We start from the raw sequence: 22,662 nt of genomic DNA, 5'->3' as shown, positions 1-22,662 counted from the left end.
CATCCAGCAGGGCGCTTCTTGCGTTTTAAGGAACATTTCCTCTGGCCACAGGGCACACCTTCCACATGTTGGTTCCCTAAACAAAGTGCTGAAATAGAACCAGCAGAATATCTGGCTGTGGAGATCATTTGCACCCCTCCCCATCTCATTCTCCAGGCCGCAGGCTCAGAATGGCCACCTGCTGCCCCACACCCACGCTGTCATCACTGGCTCACCTTCCTCCCAAGGAGCACTGCCGCTCCCTAAACACCTGGTGCCCCAGCCAGCCAGACTTTTCACTCAGGGCAAAAGATGTTCATGAGGCACAGCCTTACTGGCGGCCACTGGGGATTCTGTTCGGAAGGACCACCTTCCTCAGGCAGGGGGAGAGCAGCACAGGCTGGGGAGGGCCCAAACTGCAGTGGGGAGGGGTGCCACCAGCCCTGCTTGTCCACGAACTGCCCTCTGACACCTTGCTAGCCCTTCTGGGAGGCGGGGTGTCAGCCTCCAAGGGGTGCTCCCCATGCCCAGCATGCCAGTGATAAGCTCCTCCTGCTGCCTTATGCGTGCTCCTTGGCGGCTCCGTCCTGCTTCAGGCGAGCTCCTTGGCTGTTCACCTCTTCTGGAGCGAGGCATCACTTTGCGCTGGAGCCCCTGCTTTGCATGAGGACGGGCCCAGCTTCAACCCTCAGCATCTCCAGGGCAGAGCGGGGAGGCCTTCTGCCTGACCCACAGAGAGGCCCTGCCAACCACTGCGGCTGAGAGCACTGAGTCGGGGGAAGCGCAGGTCCTGCCTCCATTCAGCCACGAAGCCATCATCCTTCTCTTCCAGCCTGTGGCAACCGAGCAGCAGGAGCATTTGCCTCAGACAGAAGTCGGGGTGCCGATACAGCTCAGAACATCCCCCATGAACGCAGAGGGCGCCAAGTTCTCCCCGAGCTGCACCTCCAAATAAAAGACGTGGCAGCAGGTGAGGGAAGGGCCTCCCACTGCCCTGACCTGGCGGATGCTGCATAAAGCAACGACCTGGGCTTACCTTTGCTAAGACTGGCCCTGCCCAGCGTGCTTTCATGGGGGCGGATAGCCTTGACCGCCATGAAAAGGCCTGGCAGTGCCTCTTGGTCAGGCAGCAATGCCCGGCTGAGGCAGGTAGGTGCCCCTGAGCGCCGCTCGCTCGCACAGGACACGTGCCACAGCGTGCTGCTGCCCGCAGGCGTGTCCTGCCACAGACGCCCAGTCGGCCACTGTGTGCACTGAAGGCTGGGCTCGCGAAGCAGTGGGCAGATCCTGCACGGCTCTTGCGTGCTCGTGGTTCTGCACACACAAGGTGAGCCGAAGGACAGGAAGTGGAAAAGAAAAGAGCCAGAGGAAGGCAGGTGCGACCCCAGAGGGAGCCCGGTCATTGGAGAGGCCACAAGCAGCCCAGACAGGGGAGCTTCAAAGCTCCGAGGCACCACTGTTGCTCTTCTGTGCCGGGAATCCATCTCTGGTGTGCTGGTCTTCCTCCTCCTCTTCTACCTTCAACCTTCCCTTGTATGATTGCCTTCTCCACTGATTCTTGCGTTCTCAAGATGTGCCCCAGGTACCACAGCTTCAGCTGTGTCATTTTTGCTTCCGGGTAAAGTCTGGCCTGATTTGATCTAAGACCCACTTCTTCATCTTTCTGGTGGTGTAGGATATTCAGGGAACTCTCCTCTGGTTTGGAGCATAACCATTTGCTTCCTGCCAGTTTTCTTCATTGGCCAGCTTTCTAGCCCTTACATGGTGAACAGGAATACAAGGGCGTGGATAAACCTGGCCTTGGTCTCCAGGGAAATGTCTTTACACCTGATTGTCTTTTCTGGTCCCTTCATTGCTTCCTTCCAAGCCTCAGTCTTCTAATTCCTTGGCTGCAGTCTCTGAACTGACGATTGATCCAAGGTAGGCAAAGTCTTTCACAATTTCCACCCCCACAAAACAGCCCAATCCTCTCCTAAGTCATCCAAGTTCTTGGCCATCAGAACATCTTGTGGCAGCAAATTCTACAATTAGGTCACATGGTCTGTGAAGAAGTTTCTCCTTCGGTCTGGCCTGACTCTCTCACCCTCTCTCAGCCTCGTCGGCTCACCAGTCAGATTCTAGTCTTCAGAGTAGAGGAGAAAGGGCACTTTCTCCTCAACTTCTTCATCGCTCCATGTCGGACACAGGTGATCAGTTACAGCCCAATATGTTAATTCTGGATTCCTCCAAGCCTGACCCCTGGAGTCTTTGAAAAGTGCGAGGAATATCAATGCATCCAAGGAAAGAAGTAACACCGTTGCTCCACTCAGGGCCAATCAGGACTCCACCAAGACCGCCTTCAATTTCAATAGCAAAGGAGATATCCCAGTGGGTGGGTGGGTGGCTCTCGTCATGCCTTCATCTAGACTCCCAGAACTTTCCAAAGACATATACAGCAAGGCCAGAATAACCCAGCTCCTTCCACTGAAAAGGGTTATGCAAACATTTGACAGTATAGCGAGAGGAATATTAACTAGCACAATCGCATGTCCAACAGCAACGCTCCATAGTTTAACTATTAAGTAAATTACCTCCTGAATTTTCTCCTCTTCTGTTAATTAGACAGTTGAGAGCATCACTTTAACATCAAGTACAGGGTGGACAAGTTATCTTTTGCAATGGTTTTTTAAAAATCCCTTTCCTGCTCGCTTGCTGCTAATTTAATATTTAACAGTGCCATCAAGTGGCCCAAGGCTTTGTTAGCTCTAGACTCTTGCAAGCTGCACGGTGAGATTTGCAGCAGCTGCTCAGATAATGCGAGTCCCTGTGAAAATCATCTCAAGCGTACAGGCCAGCCAACCTGGGGCCCTCCAGATGTGTCGGACCACAATTCCCGTCGTTTGCAGCCAGCATGGCCAATGTGGGATTCAAGCCGTTCTTTATGGGTCGACGGCCTTTGAGAGAAAGCCTGTTCCCTGATCCCGCAGTACAGAAAGGGATGTCCTGGCACAAGGGTGGGGGGCGGTGTGCTCTGACTTCCCGGCTTCAATTCACCGACTATGCTCCGGGGCTTGCTTTTTTCAGCCCCGAACTTGCTGCAAGCCAATGCCACTGGCTGGCCTCCAGTTGCACCCAAAAGAAGAAAGCAGCTTGACAATCCATTCTCTCCTTGTCTCTTTGCTGCTGCATCCACTTACCCTTCCCTGCGACATTTCCGGCTGCACTAGATCCCTTCCGAGATAAGACTACCAGCCCCGCCTGTAGCGCGACCGCAGCACCCGTTTCTGTAATGGTGTTAGGACTTTTCACATGCTGTCGACCCCTTTCTTAATCTCTCTTAACAGTGAACTGGCTCTCCCTCCTGCACACTTGATCAGCACACTGAGTTGACGTCTTCTGTGCGCTTTCCCGCAGGAGCCCAAGACCTTTGACCTGGGTGGTCATGCCTTGTTCGGACGTCAACGGCAAACGCATAAAGTTTCGACATCTGTTCCAGTGTACATCACTTTGCACTTTTTTCATTTAATTTTGTTGCACGTTCTCCCAGTTTTGGAGCTCTTTACATTCTGCTTTGGATTTCACCATGCTGGCGATAGTCACAAGTCGGCTGCTTAAGATAGAAATGATGGAAGAGAACTATCAGAAATGATGGAATAGAATTAGAAAAGATTTTAAGATGGCATGGCTTAAAACTTAAAAGATTTTAAGCCACCAGGTACAAGATTTCCTGGAGTCCCTTTATATGGAGCCTCCACAGGAAGGGATATGTGTTTAAGCAAAGGAATCTGTCAAAGGAATCTGACGACGAACACTCTCCGTGACTCCCTTAGTTAAAAATTACCACTCAGCCACTCACTCATATGCAAAGACAGCCAGACTACCAGCGAGGAGGCACTTACAAAGCCTTTCATTTGGTTGGCTTTGCATGGACCGAACCAGCCTGGCCACTGAATCAGAGCTCACCTTACATGGTTCTCTGAAGGACCTTCAGCACATATATGAGGCTGCTGAGGCTTTACGGTCAATGTCGGAACCCACCAGCAAGGGATGCTCGGGACGGGGCGTTCTCAGGATGGCCGCGCACCATTGGAACCTCCTCAGCAAAGAAATCCTGTTGCTGTTATATGCCAGCAAGACGTCTCCAACTTATGGAGACTCTGTGCATGACGGTCCCCCAGATGCCTTGTTCTTCACAGCCCCGCTCCTCCTTGATGGAGCCCATCTGCCTCATATCTGGTCCTCCTTGTCTTCCTCTCCCTTTCCCCTTTCCTAGCACGATGGTCTTCTCCCAGGAGTCTTGCCCTCTCATTGCCCAAGGCACTTCAGTTTTGCTTTATCACCGATGGCTTTTTTAGAGACACATTGATTCTGGTCTGCATTTGATACTTAAAAAGATTACCTGATGTGTGCATTTTAAATTCTTTAGAATGCAAGTCACCTCTGTCGCAACTACATTTCCTTAGTATGAAGATGGAGCAGCTTGGGGAATCACCTGCGATGATGTTTTAAGGCTGTGAGAACACAAGCAAAGCCCTCCTGCGCCAGCACAGGGGGCCCTCCAGGCCAGCATGTGGTCCAGACAGTGGCCACCAGCTGCCCACAGGAACCCCACGCAGGACAGGAGCACAAGCACCCCCACCTGAGTTCCCCAGCATGCGGCCTCTGACACAGAAGCGGCAAGTGACCATCAGAACTAGCAGCCACTGACAGCCTCCTCCTGTGTGAATTTGTGCCATCCCCTTTCCAAGTCCTCAAAAGTGGGGGGGGGCTCTGCCCCCCCCACCCGATGCCACTGGCAGCCCAGCCTCCACATCCACAGAGCTCGCAGACGCAGCTGCAGGCACGGGGGACTGCGTGTGCCTCCACAGAACAGGCGGCAGTGCTGGAGCAGGGCACCCACGGGTGCGGGTGAGTTTAGTGGGGGGCACGGAGGAGAGGGAGAGAGTTCAGGGGGCCTGAGAAGTGTGTCTCGCATTGAGAAGCGGCCACATAATTACATTACCATAAGGGGAAAGATGATGGGGGCGGATTCCTCCCCACCTCCCTCACCCTCCATCCAGACAGAGGCAGCCTTGGGGGCCTGATTAAGCAGAAGGACATTAACGCAACTCCAGCCATGAGCTGCCATGAGCCAATGGCAGGCTTGCTTTTCTACCTCCCAGTAGTGACATTGCTAGAGGTCGCTATGGGACACGCTCTCGCACGTGCTCCCATCTACACACACGTGTGCCTGAGCAAAACAGTATACCGGGCACCACTGCACAAATTAATTAAGATTTTTACCTGTCCCCAGAAAGCCCCAGAGCCCAGCTAGTCTTGGATAAGGAGGAGCAAACGTCCGAAGCTGAATTAGTTGGCATTTCCTCAGCGGGTAAGCTGCATGCAGCAATAGGAATGCATTCTATAGAAGGAAATCAAAAGATTCTTTCCAGGGCGATCTGTGAAAATCCGACGCTCAGATGTGTGTGTCGAAGGTGAAGACTGCAGTGTGGAAAGCAGAAGCATGAGGGGGAGAAACCGGGGATATTTGGGGTCAGAGAGAGAGGTGCTTGTCTACAGCCACAGATGTGCACATTCTCTGTGTTCTCAGATGCACCACTCCAATGCAGAAATGAGGACGTCACTAGGCAAAGTGAGCCTTTGTTTACAAGCTTCTACCCCTCATGGCTTGCAAATGGGTCAGAGGACTTCCAGTAAGCACAGAGTAGCTTCTCCCTTCTACACTTCCCGTTTTGCCCAGCTGCTCCCTGACGTGTCTGCCCACGTTTTTCCGTGTGTTGACAGAACACTCTGACCTGACTGAAAGCGTAAGGCTCTAGGGTCAGAAGAAGGTCCACCCGGGGGACCAGCAGGCAGAGCGAGGCCCCATGCGCCGTGGCTCTGCACAGGATCCAAGGGCAGACTGGCGCAACACTGATGCTCTGAGGCGGAAGGAGTCCCAGTTCCGCGGCTGCCTGTCCCGGCTCTCCCAGGTACCAGGTGAAGTCTTCCTCCACTTCAGGCCAGTATGGCAGAGTGGAAGCGACCGAGGGGGCAGGCCGAGGGCCCTTCGGAAAGCCACGTGCTCTTTCAGCGGCAACCACTGTGGTTATTTTCTGGGCCAGACCTTGGCACCTGCCAGAAGGGACACCCTCCACATCCGCTGCCATGTTGCTCCTTGTCCCCACCCAGGGCGCTTCCGGGCTCTTTTTACTGCAATTTGCACAAACTCCTTGCTTCATAAATGCTGGAGTGGTTTTGCCACGGGAAATGGGCCCATCGCTGAATACTGAAGGACACAGTGTTGTCTCCGGTTCCATCACTGGCATCTTTATCGGAGGCAGGGGACAAGACTCCTCCGGGGAAGATTCCCGCCTGGAACCTTGCAAAGCGGCCACTGCTAGCCAGAGCAGATATTAGTTTTGACGATCACTCTGCCTTACGCCAACTGGTGCCTTTCTCCTGGGTTGAAGCAGTGCATGAGGAGTTGCCGTGCATAAAGGTCTCAGTGTAGCAGTAGTCCGACAGTTTGCTGATCCTCATCATTTTTAAATCAAAAATTCCTCCGTTTTAGCTCTACGGGAAGTCAAACACTCCAGGGAGAGTACTTCCAATGGGTGAATCACGTCCACGTATGGAAGGGGGAGATATTAAGCAGCATGAAGTTTAGTATTGCTCTCTTTCAGTTTTACTGCCGTTAAGCATGCATGGCCCTGCTCCAGAAGTGAGCCACTGCGTGTGGGGGCAGCCAAGCTGCTTGTTCCCAAATGGCAAGAACACAGAATGCCCAGCCTCCAATGGACCCTCCTTCCTGGCTTTTCAGGCCATCTCTGAGGGGAGGAGCTAAACCACAGCTGGCTGCGGGCGAGGTTCAAGCCCCTCCGCCCCCAGCAGGCCCTGCGCCAGATGAGGGGGCCACATGCTTGCTTCTGAATGAACAAGGGATGGCCAGCCCCAGACAGCACATTCAGTGTGTTGTGCCATCTCATCCCTAAAGCGTTCCGAGCAGGGACGTGGGAGTCCCAGAACGGGGCGCGCAGGCCTTCCGCACAAGGTCAGGCCGTTGCTGCCGGCGTGCCCAGAAGCTGCCCACAGTCCTGAAGTTACAGGTGCATGGATCACGGGGGTCCTTTAACTCGTCTTGGCTCCATCTGGCCCAGAACCAGATAATGCCCAGGGTGGCCGTCAGCTGCACTGCACGCTTGTTCCATTTGCAGAGAGCCTTTTCCGTTAGGAACTGCGATGCGCCGCAGGGCTCCTCCTCTTGCGGGAGCAGCTGAGTGCGTTGGAGTTACAGAGAAACCGAAAACGCCGGGGCAGCGACGGAATGCAGATCCTTGCTGCAAGACCAAGGAGCTTTGGGCTCACTGAGATGGCTGCTGAGCCTCTGGAGCACATTAAAGGGATTCCTGCAGCGCTCGGCATCGTCCAGATGCAACACGGAATGACTTCAGGGCAAAAAGAGGGACTCCTCCCAAGGGAACCACCCTTCACTGCCTTGCAGACTTCATGGTGGGCATGTCGTGCGCGGAGCCAGCTGGTGCTGGAGGTCAGACTAGATGGCCCAGGAGGTCCCTTCTGACTCGCTCTGTTTCTATGTTTCTATGGCGGGTTTTGTACAGAAAGCAGGTACTGGCACCCCAGAAGATCCAAACGGAGCTGAATGATGAGGCGTGCTCAATCCTGGCAGCAGGACTCTTCAAAAGGAGGCTCCCGAAGCAGCGGTGGCAACACCGAACGGCACCTTCCTTGAGCAACGCAAGAAATGGAAGACCGAGCTCTCGTCAACTGGCCTAGATTTGCACAAGGAAATAGATTTTTGTCCGAGCACCAGCTTCTGAAACAACATGTAGCATTTTCAGCTCTAACAGCCATTACAGCATGCGTGGATTCCATCGTTCGGCACCAGAAGCAAAATTGAGCAGCCGAAGAATCCCAACATTCATTAAAAAAAAAAACGGTTCCAGTCCTTATGAGTACAAAGGTCAGCTTGAAAAAAACATGTGGACAAGAGCAGGGTGAAGCCTTCAAAAGCAGCAGAGCAGGCTCCAAATGGTTAGGAGAGGAGGGTTTCCTGGAGCAGGCACTGCATTGCCTTTGGAGCTCCTCAGACCAGACAAAAGTAAACTCAATTATGCAACAGAAGAACGTCAACCGGTATTTTAAATGCATTTTGGGGGGCTGCAGAAGTCAGATTTCCTTGCACAAAACAGAAGGAGAGAAAGGGATCGCGTAGCCCAAACCACCGCAAGCATAGCAGCAGCAGCAGCCACAACCACACAATTACTTTGGAAAGCAGTCAGACATCAATTCTCCGGTCCACTTGGATTTCAGCCTCTGCCCCATTTGTGCTCAGCCGGAACACGGGATGGCCAGTTTGTTTATTTATTGCAATTTATATCCTGCCTTTTTCCTACAAAGGGCTCAAGGCAGCTTACATCATTCTCCTCCTCCGTCCTATCCCCACAACAACCCTGTGAGGTAGGTTGGGCTGAGAGCCTGTGACTGGCCCAGAGTCACCCAGCTGGCTCCATGGCTGAGTGGGGACTCGAACCCGGACCGTCTGAGTCCCAGTCCCAGGCTCTTCACCACTGCACCACACTGGCTCTCCAGTTTGGCAAAGAAAGGGAAGGGCCGGAAGCACCGGGCAGTGGCAGAGGGAACCTCAGGGTCATCTGGTCAGGCGTTCCAGTGCGGCGAGCCCTCCGAGTGTGGCTGGACCGGAGGCGCATGAGCAGTGGAGCGCATGCACGCCGGGGGCCGTTGCTCAGGGCTTTCCCACAGCGCCGTGGAGAAGCTCGAGGCCAGCATGGCAAGATCCCCCAGCGGCCCCGTGCTGGGCACCACTGCGACCCACTGGGCGAGTGGCCGTGGGTTCTCCTCTCCATTTGGCGCAGGGGAGGGGGGAGGGCAAGAGAGGGAGCCGCAGCCACTGCCCCTTGCCGCCGTCCCCACTGGTTTGCCACTGGTGGCCTCACTTTTAGCCCACTTGCCACGGGGTCCCTCCCCCAGCAGAAACATGCCAGGGATCCAAGGAGAGCCGCCAACCGCTGGAGGATGCAGGTCCCCAGCACCAGCCTGGTCAAAGCCACTCGCCGGAGATTCACGGCGCTCGCGTTTTCTCAAACTCCGTAATGTTATTCTCCTACCATTAATAAATGCCATGCGATAGGACTCCATTATTGGCCAATTAAAATGAAATTGATATACAGGTTTGCCTGGAAGAAATTAAGCAAAATATTGGAGAACTTAAATGACTAAAACAGCAATCAAGCTGCCGGCAAGGATTAACGGCGCGTCCCAGCCATTACTCTCCGCGCGCTGTGTGCGTGTGAGGGCTACGCAATCTAATCAGGGCCGTCAGATTTACCCGTCCAGCCACTGGGCCTGGCGATGTTTTCTGCTTGGGAAATGTATCCGTGCAGGGGATTACATCGGCACATTCGTTAAGTCTGATTTAGAGGGGCTAGTTTGTGACCCTGAGCGCTCGGTCTGCTCCGGTGGCCGTGCGCGTGGGGACGGCTTTGCATCATTGCGCTGGAGCACCCGTCTGCGGGCAGAGCCTCTGCTTCCCGCAGGCGACTCGTGGCCGCACCACACGACGCTGTGGAGACCGTGGTCCAGGCGCGCCACGTGCGGCACGTGGCCGAGCAGCCGTCAGATTAAATCAGTCACGCGAGCCAAGCTTGGGGCCATTTGTCTGCTTTCGGTGTTGGCCATCGGAAATGCCAGAACAGCAGCCACACACCAGCCAGTCTAGTTCGGGGAACGCCGACCGGCAGAAGAGGGAAGGCTGGCATTCGGGTTTTGCTCCCTGGTCTCCCCGTGCCACCCCGCCCTCACTCCGGGGTCTGCTCTGTGAAATGGGAACAGCGGTGGGGCTGATCTGAAAGCCACAGCATATCGGTTGTGACAGGATGCTCTGGAGCGGCTGAGCCGAGTCCTGCTCACAAACGGGGTCACCCCTTGAGGGGAGAAGCAGAGAGAGAAATGGTCCAAGTAGTCCTTTTGGGTTGAAACTGTGATGGGTTTCACCCTGGGATACGGTCAATCCACCAACCAACCGACCAATTAAAGCTCGGTTCCCTCCCCAGGGAGAAATGACAGACTCCGCAGACACAGACGGACGGAGGCAAGCCGTGAGGCCTTCAGTTCTGGCTCGCAGCCGTTCCTTCCACAGACAGAACTGGGCATGGAGCTCATCGCGACCGCCAGGAAGTTGCACTTGGCTGCTTTGGTGGAGCTTATTTATGATCTTGTGCACCCCAGGTGCATAGCATTCGTGCCACTGTGATATGCTGGCCCCGAAGCAAAATGTGTATGCATATGGCGACCGATGATTCAAAATAAAATAAAGCTGTTTTTCTCGAGACAGCCAGAAAGGTTTGGGCAAAAGTAACCAATGGAAGCACAGCATGAGGCTATTTTGACTCACCACAGCAGTACCTTATGGTACCCGGAAAAGGGCAGAAAGCAAGGGCAGGCATGTCATGAGCGGAGCTGGCTGGAGCCAGGGTCAGACTAGATGGCCTGGGAGGCCCCTTCTGACTCGCGGTTTCTATGTTACCATTCCAGATGGCTGCAAGTGCCACAGCCAGGACACATGGCCCGAGGCAGCTCCGCTGGGGTCACACCCGTGGCCAGAGCCTGCTCCGCACCCTGCAGCATCAACTGGCTAGCCATGCAGTTCGCAGTACGGCCAGCAATGAGCACCGCTTCCCCAGCGCTGCTTTATTTGGAAACACACTGCCCCTCCCTGCCCAAAGCCTAGAGGCAGGTAGAGCACCCAGCCCCAACGGCCCCAACGGCCAGGGTGCAGAGGGCAAGTACGTGCTGGCTGTTAAGGGGCCAAATCCAGGACTAGGGGTGTGTCAACCGGCTCGACATGGGGCCACGCTCCCCGACAGGCCAGGGGAGCCGCCTGGCCCGGCCCTGCGGATGTCAGCACAGACAGAAGCCGTGTTCAAGGGTGTCTGTCCTCGGCTTTGGCCGCTTTGCCAACTGTGTCCCCTCCTGGAGGAGAGTGACCAGAAAACTGCAGTGCATGTGCTGGCAACCTCTAGGCTCAATTTCCGCATGCAGCCTTTGCAGGGCTACCCTCCTGCCTCTTCAGAAACTGCGACTCATCATGAAAAGGCATATCTCACCAATATTAAAGTCTCTGCGCGAGCTGCCAATAGGTTTCTGGATGCGGTACATGGTGCATTGGGGATCACCTTTAAAGCCCTCCATGGCTCGGGTCCGAAATACTTCAGGAGCACCTTTGCCCATACCTTCCGCCTCACCTGCTAAGGTCGTCTGGGGATGATCTCCTGAGGTTTTCCTCTGTAGGACTAATGCCTGTTCCCCAGAGTTGCCCCTGAACTGTGGGACGGCCTGCGGGAGAGGCGGCTCGAGTATCCAGTCCGCTGCCTTTGAGAGGGAGCGAAAGACGTGCCTCTTCCGCCAGGCCTTCCCAGGTCAGCGTTACTTAATGTGCTTGTTCTTCGTTGAGATTGTAGCTCTTGTTGCTTCCAATCCCTTGTAAACTGGCCAGAGCCTATGGGATTCGGGTGGTATATAAAAATAAATAAAATATCTTCCATGTAAAGAGTAGGAGCTGCTGCTTCAGGAGGAAGCACGTTTGCTTTGCCAGGTTCAACATTTGAAAAGGAACAGCAATTAAGAGGACGCTTGAAAACCTTATTTTCAACCAAACTTACAGGATCCATGTCCCACGATAAACAAGTCCTTGTATTTGGGGTTCCTGAAAGAGAAGGAAATGCGCGGCCATCACCAGCAGCCTGGTCATCTGGCCGATACGCATAGCACTGCACGCAGCTTGGAAGAGGGGTGGGAGACTAGAGAGAGGCCCGTGTCCCCAGGCAGCCTCATGCACACAGCTCAGAGGGCTGACGCGGCCTTGTACTCACAACTCGGGCAACCTGGGAAGGTCAATCTGATGGCGGCCACTGAGTGTTTATGGGTGTGAGCGGTTCTAGCTTAGTTTGGCGGACAGGATTGCAGAACGCTCAGAGGTGGTCACTCTGGTCCCTGCGCAACAGCCGCGTGGGGAGGGGAAGAGACTCCTCCCGGCAGCGACACCGGCACGGCCACCGTGCCGTCTGAGCGGCTCATTCCTGCACAGAAGGCCCCAGATGGACCAGCTCATACAAAGTTTTATTAGCCAGCGTGCCACAATAGTCCTGTGCTAGTCATTTTGGCCTGGGGAGAGGGGGTGGGAAGAGAATGAAAGGGAAAGCCGGGTTTTATCATTTTCTACAGGTGTAACCATGTCCGTCTGTTATAGTCAATTTAAAAGGAATTTAAGACCTACAGATTTGTTGCAATAGAAGCTTTTGCAGACTGGAGCTCACCTAGTCTGAGAAAGCCTATAAACCGACTAGTCTTTCAGATGCTACAAGTTTCATATAATTCTTGTAATATTTCTTTGCTTAATCGCTGACAGGCAATTCCAGAGTAGGCCTCCAATGGTGGGCCCAGGCCATTCGCAAGTAGTAAAATTGCGCCTGGCAAATATATGTTTGCTACATTACTATTTCAAACGTAAGCCGAAGGATTTAAATTTACTAAAAATGTACACACTTTTCTGCCCTCTGCTTGGGCTCGGAACATCTACTGAGTGATATCAAATCATGCGCTGTTTGCAGGGGCCTCTAAGCAATTCACCTGCAAGGAACAGCTGCAGGCTGCAAGGACCACACTCACCAGCAGAGGGCGGTGACAGCCAGCCTCTTGGCTTTATCATACTGAAACTTCCATAAGGGAAGAAGCGTCCCCAGGTTGTCTCTGTATTCGTCCGAATTATCTTCGTAGTATTTGAAGTCTGCCAGAGAGAAACACATACAGTTCACCTGTGCCCGGCTGGCACAGATAGCCTATGATCACGGACAGTTCTCACATTAACACAGACACAGAGCGAGTCAGAAGGGGCCTCCCGGGCCATCTAGTCTGACCCCAGGCTCCAGCCGGCTCCGCTCACGACATGCCCACCATGTGCATGTCCAGCCTGTCCTTGAACACCCGCACCGATGGGGCCTCAGCCACCTCCCGTGGAGATTGAGAGGTTGTTAATGCTCCACTCAGGTGTGCATATGTTTAGGCAAGCTTTAATACACCAAAAATCACGAGCAGGGGGAGAAGTTTGAATGCCACACTCTGTTCTTAAAATGCTGGTTTTCTCCTGTGCTTCTTTGGCAGTGCTCTGAGCGGTTTTTGAGATGCTTGAAAGTCTGAAACCACAAGTTGCCTTGGAGGTCCCTCTTGGGCCAAAGGGCAGCTCTCCGGCTGCCATCCTAGGCAGGCTTTGACAGAAAGCCCCGCAACTCAGCACGGTTGCCTGGGCCACAGTGTACACCCGTAGTACACTCCTGTACCTATAGTGTACAGGAATGCACACTTACTCAGAAGTGCATCACTAGAGGCTGCTTACACAAGGGCAACAGTGACTGCATAAGCAGCGCCAAAGGCTGGGAAGCGACCGAGAAGACTTCCGCGCCCTCACCCTGCCTGGACGCCCCCTGGGAGCAGGCAAATGGAGCCAGCTTTGCAAAAGCTCCTTTTCCCTGCTCCTTCCAGAGGGTCTCTTGGCTTAGGCCCCACGTGAGCAGGAGTCCCGTGTGAGCTGGAGAATTCCACACGGCGCGTCACGCAGTGCTGCTCATCATCAGCATGTATTGTAAGGAAGGAAGAAGGACGGTGCGGCGGCCGAGCGAGAGCACGCTGGGAACGGGGCTCCCGGCGGCTTGGCCCCCCCTCGCAGGCGCCCTACCTTGGGCAATATCATCAAATGTGTTCTGATTGACCATCCGCTCCACTATCTTCGCCGCCTTGGCCACCTTGGTGATGTCATCACTCTGTTGAACAAACAAAAGGAAGGGAAGGGAAACAAAGGCTCTTCAATGGTGTGACGGCGCGATGGTTGCAGGGCCGGCCTGGGAGGTGGGCGACCTGGCCTTGCATCTCCACTTTGCTCAGCAGGGGACTCTCAGCCTGAACTACCTCACAGGGTTGTTGTGAGGATAAAACAGAGAAGGGAAGTGTGGAAGGCCGCTTTGAGCCTCGCAGGGAAACGGGCAAGATATAAATGCAGCAAATCAAATAAAAATGAGTAAGGCAGTTAGAAGACGGCATACTGCCACAACGCTGGAAGACAAGGAAGCCAAAACAAATGCTCTAAGCGGATTCCCCTGCCACTCGGCGTCTGCTGCCTGCCTGCCTGCCCGCCCTGCCCCGCCGGGCACCCCTGCGGAGGGGGGGCAGCCTTGGTCCACCCTCCCCTGCCTTCGGGACTGAACGGGGAGCTTCGCAGGAGTGCTCCCCTCTGGGGCCGTTGGAGGCCGCATCCCCGGAGGTGATCAGCCCGTGCCAGGGCTGCACCCCCGGAAGGCTGGCGAGGCTCTTCCGTTCCGAAGGACCACCGCCCTCCACCCAGGAATGCAAGGGCCATGCGGGAGAGAAGGGCCGCTGTTCAGCCGCTTCCCTAGGCGCAGGGGCCTCGCCTCGCCTCGCCTCCAGGACAGCCGCACACAGTTGCGCAAGCTGCCTGGAGACCAGCTCCGCGGTGGGAAATGGGATGGAAGGCTCCGACCTGCCGCTTAAGGTGGCACAGGCGGGACGCGTCCGTGGGAATGAGGAGTGCTGCGTGGGAATCGGGATGACAATGGCTGTCACCGAACAATTAGACGGGCCAAGGTACAAAAGTGCAGAACCTTCTGATCAGGGCAGGATGGGCCCAGCCTGTCCTGCGCACTTATGCAAGCGCATGAAAAACAAAGACAAAGCCAGCCATGACAAAGGCTCTTCGACGCTGCAGAAGGAAGGGGCACTAAGGGTTTGCCTGGGCATCTGCCTGTCTAGTCTGGAATATCTGATCTCAGCAGCAAAGGCCCTCCTCCGGGAGCCCTCCGGGAAAGACATCAGGGGGGTGAGTACCCGGAGGAGGGCCTTCTCTGCGGTGGCACCCCACTTGCGGAATGCGCTCCCCAGAGAGGTCCGCCTGGCGCCATCGTTATTTGTTTTTCGGCGCCAGGCCAAGACCTTTTCATTTAAACAATATTTTAACAACTGTTAATATTATTTATTGGTTTTAATTCTACAGCCAGGGTGAATCTGGATCTTATGTGTACTATTTATATGCTTTGTTTATTTATTGTATTGGAAGCTGTCCCGAGGCTCATGCGAATGGGACGGCATACAAACACTCCAAACAGACAAACAAACAAACCCAGGAGGGGCACGTGCTGCCTCCACCTCCTTCTCCCTACACTGTTCAGGGATTGCAGGAGCCACTGGGCAAGAGTCCATCAGGAACACCCGCAGGAGGCGGCCGTGGACGGGTAGAGAGCTGCGGAGTGGCTCCCTCGCCCTTCCTTCTCCGCCCCCTTCCTCCATTGCCCCCCATATTTGATTGCTTTATTTCTGTTCAGCAATTGTGCGTACTGCCGCGGGTGAGCAGCTATCTTTCCAGGGTGTGAGCACCCCAGAACCTGGCACTTTGTAAAATGCCAATCACACGGGAGGAGAAAGAGGACGGCAATGATGAATTTTAGTTCCATACTGCCCGATTGCCAGAGTTTTCTACAGCACATAAAACACCATAATGCAATATAAAAATACGAATGGCAGCGCATAAAACACAATAATACAATATAAAAATACAAATACCAATAAAATGTCACGTAATTCATGCCATAAAATTTAAAGGCAGACTGAAAACTAACTGTACACAGGCATGCTAAGGAATGCAGATGAAGACATAAGCCTGTCAGACGAGTGGACAGGAGGCGTCAGGACGCTTCCTAGGCCGGCTACGTGCCCCTCAGCCAGCCCCCTTAACCTGGTGCTGAGAGCACAGCAGAGTCGGCAGCGGGCAGAGCCCAGCGGGGAGCTGCCACTGAGAAGGCCCTGCGCCTCACTGTCACCACCCACGCCTCCCTCAGAGGCGGCCACTGGAGGCAGCCCCCGGTCTTGATAGCGCTGCGCAGGTAGACTGCGGCTGGGAGAGATGCTCCCCCAGTTATTGTGGTCCCAGCCCATGGAAGGCTGCATAGGCCAAAACCGGCACCCTGAATTGAGCCTGGAAGCAGACGGAGAAATGACGCGAGCAGGCCGGAAACGGCACTGTGTGTTCAAACCATCTGGTCCTGGGTATCAATCTGGCTGCTGCGCTTCGCACCAGCTGCAGCTTCCGAATGGCCTTCAAGGACAGCCCCGCGCAGCGTGCACCGCAGCAGTCCAGCCTGGAGATCCCCCGAGCCCAGATGGCCAAAACCAGGCCACTCCTGTCCGGACAAGGGCACAGTGGGGCAGGCACTCTGAGATGGCTCCAGAAGGACCCCGGGCCGTGGGTGATGACAAGGGCAGGGCCGTGCTGGGAGCCAGAGGGCCTGTTCCCACCCCAGAGTGCGCAGGGCTGCCCCCTCAGCGGCTGCCACTTATGAGCCTGTGCATCCCAGCGTGGGGCTGGACTCTTTCAATCCCAAAGGCGCCCTCGAAACCACGGCCAGGGCCGAGGGGCAAAGCAGCCACACACGGACAAGGCCACCACGCCCTTCTGGCACAACCCCAAAGGCTGCTTGGTGGCTCCAGGGAGGGGCAGGCGCCACCGAGCCGGCATTTGAAAGGGAAGGCCTCTCTGTGGGAAGCGGCTGCTGCGGCTGACACGGGGAAAGTCCGTGAAGACCAAGCAAGCATGCCTCTGGAGTTGGGAATATTATTTGTGCCGGTTAGCACACTCAGTTGATAGATTCCTACTCGCAATGCATCGATTAGCGTTTATCCAGGCCATTTGCAGCCGCGGTGAAAACAACCATGCTGCTCCGCGTTCTGTCCCGGCACCCCTGACCTCCGCTCGCTTCCAGCCAGGTGCCTCGGCTGGGCTTCCCTGCCGGCGATACCGTCCGCCCCGGTGCGAGATCACAGCCTCCGACACCAGGGGAAGTGCCGAAACGCTGCGCGGGGCCAAGCTGCAGGGCTGCGTGGCAGTAAAGCACCGTCCCGAGCCAATTAGCCCAGTCCAACAGTGAGGACCTCCCCATGTGTGGAGTACCAAAGCCACAATATGACTCTGATCGGGCAACCCACTGCGATGTATTCTACGTCTTATTAAAATGCATCTTCAGAGGAACAGATATGTCTAATTTATCTCCTTTTAAGATTCATTTGGAATTGATTTTCCCAGCAAATCTAGCTGACTAAGACGCTCATAGACTCTGAGGACTAGCTTACTAGCACACTTAATTCCTTCCTTCTGGGGATTTTTAGCTACGTTATTTTATACAACAGCAATAATATTAATGAAAGCATCCGTTATGACTGCATAATGGTCTGGAGCCAGGAAAATAAATGTTCTAACCCAGCCATGATATTCATTCTCCATAAACTCGTGTGTTTATCTCAGTGCAGCAGACTGTTTACAACACGATTCTTCTTTCATGGTCTTTTAATTACCTAGAAACAAACTATTGACATAAACAACACCCCCCGCGAAGGGGTCTCTGGGAAGCTGCTGGGGGAATAAGCCACATTGCCGAGAGTAAAGGTGATCTGGCCCAGAAATAGGATCCAGATCTTTAAAGTGGCAGCTAACTTTTCAGTGGGATCTTGGCAGGGCCAAAGAGAGCAGCAGTCTCAGCCCCTTTTCAAGGCAGTGATCACACAACCGAGGGTTCTCCATGTGGACCAGCTCCATGTGCCCAAAACTGCTGCTAGGCCGGAGGTGCGGGGCAGGCTGGGCGAGACCCTTCAAGCACTGCTCTTCCGCGTGCAGGGAATGTTGTCATACAGCCAAGCATTAAGGCAGGGAATCACAGACGCAGATTCTCAAGTACTGCCTTCTCAGGCAAACTCTGCCGCGTGTTTTTTGGGACATGTTGACTGGCTTCAAGACCCATCTGGGACATGGGCGGTTCCTGCCCTGGATGGACCCCATTTGATGCAAGGCTGCTGCACGTGAATGATGCTGGCGCCACTGCGAGTGGGACCGCAGGTCACGGGGGGGCGGGTTGCCCCTCACCGAGGGCCATCAGAAGGACGCTGCGGTTCAGGAGACGAATTCATTGTGCTCAGTGGCACGGCGAGGAGGACAGCCTGCCGCTGCAGCCGGCTACGGATGCGGGACATCTGCCTTGCGAAATGCATTTCTGGCTTCACTAAGATGCGGACAAACTGGGAAAAGATCAGAGGAGGGCGACGGAGATGATCGGGGACTGGAAGCAAAGCAGATCTGTGAGGAGAGAGTGAAAGAGCTGGGCACGTTTACCCTCAAGAAGATTGAGGGAGATGTGGCAGCACTTGGCAAGTCCTTGAGAGGAGGGCCGGGATCTCTATGGAATCGTGCGCTGAAGGGACAGGCACCAGATTCCGGCTAGACGTCAGCAGAAACCCAGTGATGGTCAGCACAGCGTAGCAATGGACCCGGCTGCCTGGGGAGGCGGCGAGAGGCACCTGGGCAGCCCTCGGGCAGGGAAGCTGGCTCAGTGGAGACTTGGCCTGCACAGGTCACGGGGCCCGATGCTCTCACAGGCCCCTTCCAGCTCCACTCTTCTATGCCTGACGCGGCAAGCGGCGCCGCGTTTCTCCCGCGTGAGCTGCTGCCCCGCGCCACAAGCCGTCCGAAGCCTCTACCTGGGCGGAGCTGCGCCATCGGATCGGGGCGGCTCTGCCTGGGGAGGGGCCCTTGGGCAAGAGCCGCCTGGAGCAGAGCCCCCCTGCCCCACCAACCTGTGTCTTGGCCTGCCTGGGCCTCGCTCTGGCCCAGGCAATGGCGCTGAGTGGGGGGGGGGGCGGTCATAGCACAGAGCTGGCCGTTGGGCCCAGCCAGCGGCTGAGCAGCCATGCCTCTCGGAAGGCCGTGCAGCCGCCCTGGCCCCCGGCCCCTGGCCCCCGGCCCCCACCTGCCAAGCAAGCAAGAGCTCCGACAAGGAAGTGGGGGAGACCCAGGGCAGCAGGGGAGCAAGGCTGGGGGGAGCCAGACTCACTGTCCGAGGGCTCAGGGAGCTCATCCAGAGCCCCCCAGGGATGGGGGGGGGCTCTTTGCAAGTTGTGCCCGTCGCCCCACCCCACTGGCTTTGCACACAGTCCCCTGGGGTCACAGGCCTGAGGGGCTGCGAGACACCAACCGCAGCTCCACCAGCAGCGGAAAGGCTAGCGATCGAGCAAGGCCAGGGGAGGGGTATGAAGTCAGGAGATCGAAATGTTGTCCCTAACCTGTTGATAAAGGCTGCAAAATCTCTCCCCCCCCCCCCGCCATTTTCCTCCCTAACTCCCAGATTAAATCACGGGGAGGAATGTGGCTGCCCCGCCCAGCCTGGCCTCCCAGGACACTGATGCTGCTCCGTGGGGCAGCCCTGTTGTCCCGGCCCCACGGTTTTCCTCGGAGAATTAACGGCAGCAAACCATCAGGAGCAAAGGCAGGACGCAGCTTAGGACAGTCAAAGTGCCGATTGCAGGCTTGCTGTGGGAATTAATGAAGCATGGCGAGGAGGCTGTAATGGACCCCCACCCCCCATGGGGGCAATTTCTGTTTCCTTTTAATTATCTGTCTCTGGCAGCCTCATCCTTCTGAGCCAATAATCATCGTGCTGACACAAGGCCGCCCTCCTCATGGGCGAGGAGATTCCCCACCCCAACCGAGTGCCACCAAATACGTGTTTGCTCTTTTCCTGCCAGACAGAAGCACAGGCAGGTTCCACGCACGCATTGGGAGCTGAAGGCACAGCTTCCTCGCCGTGAATACGGAATCATGGGAGCGCGGCTGACTGGGCAGAGGTCGCAGGACAGATCCAGCCCTGGCCATCCCGGCTGCCAAGGCTCACTCTGCCAAGGCGAGTAAGGGGAGCCAAAGGCAAGCCATGCGTTTGCCCCCTTCTAAGACACTCAACGATACGCTTATGACTGACCCCTTCCCTCCAAAAGTTCCATGAGCATCAAAGTGGCGAGCGGAAGGAACTCACTGTTCCCACTGAGAATGAGGAAGGTCCTTTCCCCGGCTTTCACCCAGCGGAGCTGTGGGAGTTGTGGACTGCGCCGTGGGGGCGAGCGCGGGCTCGAGCAGGCACAGGAGCAGCCCCAGAGGTGCCTCCCACCGGCCAGTGCAAGGCTGGGCCGGGCGTGCGTGCAAGCTTGGCGGCCCCCAGGGGTCCATCCTGCGTCGATGGCCAGGCTTGGCAATGTGCTGGTAGGCCCTCGTCCAAGGCACGTGCCCACGCTGGCCCTCGTGAAGATCTGCTGTCCGTCTGCAGACGTCACGGAATCGCAGACAAGTAGGGTTGGCGGGGGCCCAGGAGGCCATCGGGGCCAACTCCCTGCTGGTGCGGGTGGCCAGTTTGCACCATCCCACTCAGAGGACTGTCCAGACACCTTCTGAATGTCTCCAGCTAGGGAGAGCCCACAACACCACCCAAACGTGCCAGAGTTCTGTCATGGCCTCAACACAATTTTGGGTGGGTGGGAGAGAACTAGAATTAGGCTACAAAACGGTTGGCACTTTTCTGCATGCTCTGCCTCCTGAGTCATCGCTGCTTCACACACGGTTCATCGACAGGTTGTTGATTTTGAATATTTGCACTGCCTTGTGGTTTTAGATTGCAGCGCTTAAACGTTTATGTTTTCTCATGCTGCATGTCACGCTTTTAATTGCTGGGAACTGTTCAGAGAATTTTAGGTGTCGAGCAGTATAGAAAAATAACCAATGGATTCTACCACTGAGGCAAAAGGGCTCGGGCCAGCTTTGTACGAAGAGCAAGCCCCGTGGCTCTGCTGAGATGCAAGCCCTCGAAGTAAAGGCGCACCACCCACCTCAGCTGCAAGCAGCCTGCAGCCTGCTTACTGCTCCTTTCACATGGGCGGCCGTGTCAGTCTCCGGAGGCAGGGACAGCGCTCCAGAGGAGAGAGGGCGTCCGCGGAGCTGGGATAAGAGAAGGCAGGGAACTACCAGACACGGGGACACAGACAGACCGTGTGCAGTAGAAAAGTTAGGAAACCAGGGGCCTGTGAAACGGGACAAAGGCAGGGAAAATCTCTCACACAGAGCCCAGGCGAGAGGAGAGCCTGAATGCTGCCAGTGGGAACACACCCAGAGGCAGAAAGGTGCTTGGCACATGGATGTAAAAGCGTCCCGGGGATGTGGTTTCTTCAGTTGTGCTGAAGGCTCTTGGGTGTGAAGGGGACTGGTCCCCAGTTTGAGCCCTGAACTGCCTGTGCGACCTCTGAAGATGTAAAGCGCTTTGAAGCTTGGCTCTGCTGAACCGAAAGCCTTTCATGTGCCGCAGCCCCAGGTGGATCTCAAACACCTTTCGTCTGGTCTCCACAGACCTTCCTACGCTGCTGCATCAAACAGCCACAGGACGTGAGCCCGCGGAGCCCTGGTCACCGAGAGCCGTCATGGAAACATTTCCAATCCAGGGAGCACCAAATTGTGAGCACGAGGAAGAGTACGCACCACAGAAGCAAGCGTATCAGCCCAATGATAACGGAGGGGCCGACTCCTGGAATGGAGGGGCCACTCCAGAAAGTGGGTTGGAACCGTAAGGCCACAAAATCCTGCTGTGTGAATCACCACAACCGCGCATCAAAACAGCACCTGTGACTCCAGAGAAGTGAGCGTTCTTCCCCGCATCTTGTCTTCTTTCTTCGCCACCGGAGCTTTTTGCTTTTCCTTCTCCTTTGACTTTTCCAGCTTGTGGAGCTCCTTCACATAAGCATCATAGATTTCCCACTAAGAAAGACACAGCAAACCATCTTAGACGTGGTATCACAGAATCAGAGACTGGGCTCACAAGACCCCTTCTGAGTCCCATGAAGCCTCGAATAGGGCAATGCTCAGGGTATCGACCCACCTGGGCCTGGATACACTCGCTAAACGCTACTGATTCTTTTTGCCCTTTGTTCTGTTTTGCCGTTTGTTAAAACTTACGCCCCGCATCATAGCAGGGCCCTCACCTATAAAAAGGCATTCAGACTGGGAAATGGTTTTTGTTTTTCTGAGTGGGACACATACAGTGCCACTCGGGCGCTCTGGGCGAGCTGCTGGCGGCTGAAAGAAAGTTTTCATGAACTCTGCGGGGAAATGCTGCACCAAACAAATGTCTCACAATTGTGAGAGATAATTTGTGTGTGTGGGGGGGGTCCTCCCACAGTGCCCCCCGGAATACCCGTGGCAGGACAGAGGGGGCGGAAGGGGGAGGAAGGAGGCGGACTACCCACAGGGGGTCCAGTCGTCTGCCTGGCCCACTGCAGGTTTTTCGCAGGCGGGTTAGCACGAAAAGCCCTGCGAGCAAATCGTGATCTGAGCCCAAGGCAAAACACGCCTCTTTGTGCTTCCCCAGGTTAAGGCCTCCAGGAAGAGTCAGAAAACCACAGGCGACTGGTGCCCACACAAGCTGAGCTGCGTGTGGAAGCAGGTGATCAGGCAAGTGCACACAGAGCGGCTGACGGGCTGCGAGGGAGCGGGTCGCCAGCGAGGCCAACGAGCGGACAAGCCGACAGAGAGAGGGAAACTGGGGCAGAGCTAGCGGGGCGGACACACGCAGGACCAGAAGGCCCCTGGGCCCAACCTGTCCGGGATACTGGCCAGATGAGAGGGAAGCAGGGGAAGGGCAGAATCCTGCTAGCCCTGGTGAGAAAACACTGTCCCTTTTGCCCCGCCGGTACATCACAAGGGACTCCACCCAGCATACAGCCCAGAAGGCTCAACTTCACAGGGATGCAAGGGGAAAAGAACAC

The 22,662-nt window shown here is 55.5% G+C and overlaps 1 protein-coding gene across 1 annotated transcript in view; it reads right to left on the bottom strand.

Annotated features, from left to right (window-relative positions):
• The window catches only part of DNAI1 (dynein axonemal intermediate chain 1), a 125,785-nt gene that overhangs the window by 77,261 nt on the left and 25,862 nt on the right, over positions 1 to 22,662 (bottom strand). The window contains exons 9-12 of the mRNA XM_044444008.1: positions 21,521 to 21,655; positions 13,709 to 13,793; positions 12,646 to 12,763; positions 11,640 to 11,683 (exon numbers count right to left, since the gene is read on the bottom strand). Of these exons, the coding sequence (XP_044299943.1) occupies positions 11,640 to 11,683; positions 12,646 to 12,763; positions 13,709 to 13,793; positions 21,521 to 21,655 (382 nt within the window). The remainder of the gene's footprint in view (positions 1 to 11,639; positions 11,684 to 12,645; positions 12,764 to 13,708; positions 13,794 to 21,520; positions 21,656 to 22,662) is intronic.

The sequence above is a fragment of the Varanus komodoensis genome, unplaced genomic scaffold, assembly GCF_004798865.1.
Source record: "Varanus komodoensis strain SLA01 unplaced genomic scaffold, ASM479886v1 scaffold43, whole genome shotgun sequence".
Lineage (NCBI taxonomy): Eukaryota > Metazoa > Chordata > Lepidosauria > Squamata > Varanidae > Varanus > Varanus komodoensis.
Note: the sequence above shows the minus strand (reverse complement) of the source record. Positions and strands in the feature narration are given on the sequence as shown.